At 26.7% G+C, this 6644-nt stretch overlaps 1 protein-coding gene across 1 annotated transcript; it reads right to left on the bottom strand.

The window, feature by feature from the left end:
- Positions 1–215: 215 nt before the first annotated feature.
- LOC8274191 (probable WRKY transcription factor 40) lies at positions 216–1845 on the bottom strand. The gene is made up of 4 exons (XM_048372275.1): positions 1641–1845; positions 1111–1542; positions 893–1009; positions 216–731 (listed from the first exon to the last, which is right to left on the bottom strand). Exons 1-4 carry the CDS (start codon positions 1716–1718, stop codon positions 366–368), a joined length of 993 nt encoding a protein of 330 aa, XP_048228232.1. The 5' UTR covers positions 1719–1845; the 3' UTR covers positions 216–365.
- Positions 1846–6644: the final 4799 nt, after the last annotated feature.

The following is a 6644-nucleotide window of genomic DNA, read 5'->3' as shown; positions in this document are numbered from 1 at the left end:
GAAGATATCATGGTTTTGTTGTTGCTAATAATCTCAAGTTTTTATATCTTAATTAAAAAAACTGACTAATTTGTTAGTAATCTCAACCGCGATTAATCTTAATTATAATGCCTACTATAATTTCTTTAAAAAAATTAAAAGGCTTCATCATAATTTCTTAATTAATTAATTAATTTTTTCTACCAGGATATATTAATTGCTTTTCTCCTCCACCATTGCAACTTGTAAATATAAAACTACTATATTGTTCTTTCTGAAATTTAGAATCAGTGTCCATCTTCTATATACATCACTTCGTACTCTCTAAGTAACTTCAAAAAAAAAATTCAAAGACAAAAGTAAAACTCTTAATTCTACTATTAATTTCACCATTTCTGGATCGGAGTCTTGCTGAATCTGCTTGAAATAGCAGCTGCAAGTGCTGCCGTGAAATTTGGATCTCTTGTCAATGAGGAAGCCATTTGTTGCACCAGAATCTGTTGGATTGGAGCTGGAGATTCAGATTCTTGGATTGCCTTTCTAGCATTACTGTCTTGCATCAAGTCAAGAGTTACAGAAGCTGGAGGAACTTTCATCATAGGTGTTGATGAAGTACTGTTGGGAACTGGAACTGAATTTGAATTGCATCGGTTTGGGCCTAAAGAAAATTCGGGTTGTGAAAGGCGCGCGTGGTTGTGCTCTCCTTCATAAGTTGCTACTAAGATTGATGGATCTTCAGCGCTTCTTTGCACCTAAATATCAAAAGAAACAAAAAAAGAAGTTAAATTATGATCATTCTTAAGAACGTAAAATCCTCCTCAGTTAATTTTAAAGGGGAGCGATGGCTAGGAGATAGGAGATGAACCCCTGAATGACTACAAGCAATAATTAAGAGGGATATTGTTGCTGTTACCTTCTTTCTGACAGGGCAGCTTGGGGCAAATGAGCACTTATAGTAAGCCCTAGGAGAAGGGTTGTCTCTAGTAACTTTTTGGCCATACTTCCTCCATTGATATCCATCCTTCACAACCTAATACGATATATGCACCAGTTGGTCTGTTAATACTACTTCTAACAAAAATAAGACTTAATCGCAAGAAAGAAAAGATATGGGTAAATGAGGGAACTTACCAGGCTTGTGTCTGATGGATCGGTCCGAAGATAAGCGCTTGAAATCTTTGTTTTGATTTCCTTAGTCCTTTTAGTACCTGATTCTAACTCATCGCTAGAGGTGCTTTCTGTAGTTCCATTATTAATGTTATTGGCTCCACTGATGATATTACTATAATCCTCGCTCTCAGCAGCCTTTCTCTTCCTTGATGATGATGGGGCGATGATTTCTTTATCAGAATTCTTGGACATCAAATCAGCCAAATGGTTTTGCAAAACATTGTAATTTTCACATAGAACAGTTAGCATTTGAGTGAGCTTCTTGTTCTCGGTGCTTATTCTGGTAAGCTCTTCAACCAAAACGCTAGTCTGTGGATCAAGAAAAGGTTTCTCTTCCTTAATTGGTACTTTCGGATCAAGCCCAGAAAAGTCTACTGCCAACAATTCTCTCTTCTGAACATGTGCAAGAAATTCAGGAGTGAGACAATTCAGATCAAAAAGAAAAGAAAATTTGAAACATTCAATAGAAAGATTAAGATTAATCAACTTACCGGAACTGAATCAATATGCTTGAAAGTACTATTGACGTTGAGATCGAGAGAAGTATTAACCCAGGAAGCAGAATCCATGAACTGAAACTCTTCCGAGAATTGGGAAAGAAGGAGAGAGATATAACAGTATAGCTTAGCTTCTCACGTAATAGCTTTAGATTAGATTACAAGTCTTTGAAAGAAGATGGTCAAGAGAATGAAAGAAAACATATCAAGAAAAGTTGAATATATAGAAGAGGGAAAGATAGCAATTGGCAATTGGCAATTGGATGAGAAGGAAAGTCACAAGAAGTAGCCGATGATAAAGTAGTCATTAGCTGTGAGTTAGAGACATCATCTTGGAATCGTCGGCCCCAAAGATTTAAAAAAAGAAATAAAATTACCAACAGTGAGTTGTGTGTCATGTTACTTTTACACCCACTTCAATTAATTGCGTCTGAATATTATTTTGACTTTAAAAAAATAATAAGAATAATTAATTTTCCAATTTAAAAATATCAACATTTCTTTAAAATACCCTTATTAAACAATCTATAAATTTCTTAGAATTAAATTAATAATTAAAAGAAGTGAAATGGATAGACATTAGAGACATGATAAAGTCTTGGGTGCATTAGGCAAAGAGTATTGAATTCTTGAGGGTTGTCAAGGTCAAGGGAAAAGAAAGAAAGTAGCAATACGCACTAGTTGAAGAAAAGGAAACATAAATTTGCTTAATTGGATGAGAAAGAAAACAAAGTACTTTTCAACTTACAAGACAAAAGTTGTTTCTTGTTGACCTTTATGTTATCTCGTAGACTTTCGTGTTCCTTCTTCTTTCCACGTTGCTTCCTTTTGCTATTACATTAACGATCATCAATTATATGAATCATCTTCATGCCCGACATTTCTTAATTTTATATAATTTACCTTCTTTAAATTAACTGAAACTCACTGCCAAGCTTCATCTATAAAATATTCTGTTTAAGATTATGAATTATATTTTGCATTTAATTATATTCCCTCAACATGAAATAAGGGAATTATAGATCATTTATATTTTCTTCAAAACTATAAATAAATAAATGAAAGAATTTGGATACTTAATCATTCTCATGCGACCAAGCAGTCCTTGAAAAGTTGGAAATTAATTAGTCAAATTATCAATATGATTTCTTCTTGGGTACTTTCTTTTTTGAAACTTTCTTGGTATTTATTTAATTAGTCTGTTTTTAGTTAAGTTGTTTTTCTGCAAAGTTTTAATTAAGTTATAAATAGTATTAAATTTATTGGACCCAAACTATATCATATCTAGAAAAATTGGGATTCCAACTCTCAACTAATTCCGTTATAACTGTCACTTTTTTAGTAATTCATTCGGATTAAGAAAGTATTTAATAGAATTAATTATAAAAAAAACTAACTAAAGTGATATTTAATTATAATTTTGAATAGAATGGATGAAATATTATTAACGATTCTTATTCCATACTTAATAAAAAAACATATAAAATATAAGCATTCTTATTCAAAATCCTCTTCATCTGCATTTGCATTTCGGACGTTGAATCAAACGAATACTTACTGTAATATATTAGAACAGTAGCCGTTGTGCGAAAATTCTGATTTGAAGTTAGAAAATTGAAAATTTAGTATTCGCATCAGCCGAAGAACAAGACAGTATGAGGCTTGGGTAAGTATGAGGAAATTCTATTGAATAATAAATATATAGCAGAGTTGCTTGTAGGTTATGGCAATTTATAAAAAAACATGGAGTCAACCTAATATAATTAATAAATAAATTGAATAAATGAACAAAATTCTACAATTTCTGAATAGAAACCTTCCGGCCAACTCCATTCATAAAATCAACTCATTTTTACAGATCAATTTAAAGTTTTTTTGGCCTCATTTTAAAATTATTCTTTCATAGATAATTGATAAAATATAATAATAAAAATAAAATTTAGTGCATGTATCTTATATCTAATAATTTATATGCTTGGATTTCTTATTTATAAGATTTTTTTTTTTTTTAATTTATGAGATTTGGATTTTATCATTTATTTTTTAAATGGTTGAATCTTATCAGTAAATTAAAATGCCAGTTATTTTTTTTAGAAGAATTTGCATTGTGAACAGAATATGCAAATATTAAAAATTGGCAAGTAATGCGAATCACCGTGAGCTCTGGATGAAATATAATAAATAATCATGGATATTTGCCCTAATCCAAATTGATACCTTGACTTTCTTGCTCGAGACCAAGAAAGTTGACTTCATGTCATGTCGGTTAATTACATCCAATAGCTTGTTGCCACATAGCCAGAAACACGAACAACATAGACAATTTGAATATAAAGTACGTTACAGGTTAGTCAGGTTATGCCTTAGTAAAGTATCTTTCTACTTAAAATATTATTATAATAATTACAGAAAAATCTTGCCTTATATGTTATGATATATATATATATAGCTATTAATATTAAATTAATAAAATATATATTAATCATTCAATATTAATAATATATTAACGTATTTATTTTTTTAAAATAAAATTAATTTATTTAAAAAATTTAAATTGATTCGAATCAACCGAACATAGCATAGCATCGAATTCATAATTGTGAAAATTTAAAAGTTGGCAAGATAAAACTTTGTAGCAATTTTTATGGGTAATATAAACATACACATTAATTATTGAAAGGGCTAAAAATTAAAATTGACTTCTACTCTGATATCCTGACCTTAAAATATAAAAAGAAAATAAAGTGCAATGTGAACTTTGGATAATGGCCGAAGAAGAATTGGGTCCAAATTAACCGCAAAAATTAAATATTTGCTTTCGTCGACATCTTTATGTCTATTGGTTATCGTTGTGTCCATTAATTGTTTTCTTACGAAATATAAAAGCATTAAAGCCGCACTAAAGTTTCTCATTATTCTTTGTGAACACATTAATTAATGTTGGATTCAATGATATATAAAAATAATTGAAATGAGAAATAATATATCATAGGATAAAGAGATGAATCGTAAAGTGCAATTTATATATATGTATATATTAATTTAAATTTTTAATATGTGTAGTTATATTTTAATATATAAAAATTATATTTTGATATGTGTATTTATTTTTATATATAAATTAAAATTTATATATAATATTAAAATATTTTTATTAATTTATTGATTAATGAATTTTATTTTTAATTAAATAATAATTTTAATTATAAAAATAGTATATTAATTATATTTTAATATTATTAATTTATTAGTAATTAATTTTTAATTATATAATATATTTAGTTTTAAATTATATTGATGGTATTTATTTATATAATACTAAAATAAATTAATAAATATCTTGAAATAATATTTTATATTATTATATTAATAAAAATTTAAATATTAAATAAACTAAGAAAGACATTTAGAAATATCTAATTTTTATTTTTAAAATACTATATATAAATACTAAAAATAAAATAATTTTACTAAATTTTATTTATAAATTTAATTTTATAATCAAGATAATGATGATAAATATGCAATGCATAAATAAACGACTAGTTTTAATAATTTTAAAACAATAATTTAAATTATTTTATTTAATTTATTTTATTTAAAAAATAATTGATAATAGAAAAAAATACTAATTCATGTAATTAAAAGATTGATTGATTAATTGAAATATATATATATAAGAGAACACAAGTACTGTTCATTAACTGAAACTGGCAATTTCTGTAATTTAAATCTGAATAAGATTGATTAATTGAAAATTGGTGATTTTTCTAATCTAGATGGGAATTTTTTTGAAAAAAATAAAAATAAAACTAATTAATTCAATTAATCAATGTTCAATTCAATTTTTAGGATCGGTTCAGTTTCACCATTTTTTTCTTTTTTTTGCTGCCAATAAGAATTGGATTTTATAAATCTTTATCACCGGAATTATCAAAAGTAGCTATTTATGATTTAAATTTTTACCGGTAAATTGCCGCTCACGGCCAGGTGACGTCCCAATTCAACCCACAGACCAGCACCTACATATATAGAGTCTAATTATTGATCGTACATCCTACATATTCTTTTATTGCAATGAAGTCAAATTATAGAATTCTTCCAATCATATTGGATTCATGTTTCTCCTTTTTCTTTGTTTTCCAATTACAGTCAAATTTAAAAATTAGGAATCAGATTATGTTTTGATAATAATTCCTTTTTATTTGATTTTGAGATTAGTATTATAATGAGAAATATATACTCTATTTCTAATTAGCTAAGATCTATGAATATTCTGTACGAAAGACACTATATAATTATAGTCAGTAAGAATTGCTTATATTAATAGTCATGAGGCACAATAATTATGTTGTTCGTATAGGAAATGAAAGGACAATAGATGTTCTTTGCTTTTTGTAAAATTTCTTTTGGTCAAAACATAAATCCCAATATCAGCAGTTAAAATAGTTGAGACATGATTCATGAAAAGTACTAAAGTTTCTTTTGATGACTTGAGTAGTTGGTTTATGTAGATTTGCTAGTTTTTTTTCACCTATTAATCTGTTTGATAGATCTAAAAATTAGTAGTTAATAGTTGATTTAGTTTCAAACAGTTATTAATTATATTTATTTTAAAATTTTTTATTATAAACTGATAGCTGATTTAACTTTTTATAATTTATTTAGAATTTAATTGTAAATTAATTATAAATTTTAATTATTATAAATTATTTATATTATTAAAAATAATAAAATAAAAAAAATATATATTATTAATAATTATTTAATGTACTAAAAACAATCGTTAATAAAATCTTACTAAATTGTTTAATTTATTTACTAGCCACATCAATAAACTGAACTAAATAGAGCTTTAATTTAATCACAAGTTTGATCGAAAGCAAATATAATTATCATAATGAGAATATGTAAGTCCAACCCAAGAATATAGAGAGCAACTCTAAGTGTTGAATCCATTTAAAGGTATGACGAAGTTGTAGGTCTGAAGTATAAACT

Source organism: Ricinus communis, chromosome 3 (genome assembly GCF_019578655.1).
Source record: "Ricinus communis isolate WT05 ecotype wild-type chromosome 3, ASM1957865v1, whole genome shotgun sequence".
In the NCBI taxonomy this organism is placed as follows: Eukaryota; Viridiplantae; Streptophyta; class Magnoliopsida; order Malpighiales; family Euphorbiaceae; genus Ricinus; species Ricinus communis.
The sequence above is the reverse complement of the archived record's forward strand: the minus strand, read 5'-3'. Positions and strand labels throughout refer to the sequence as shown.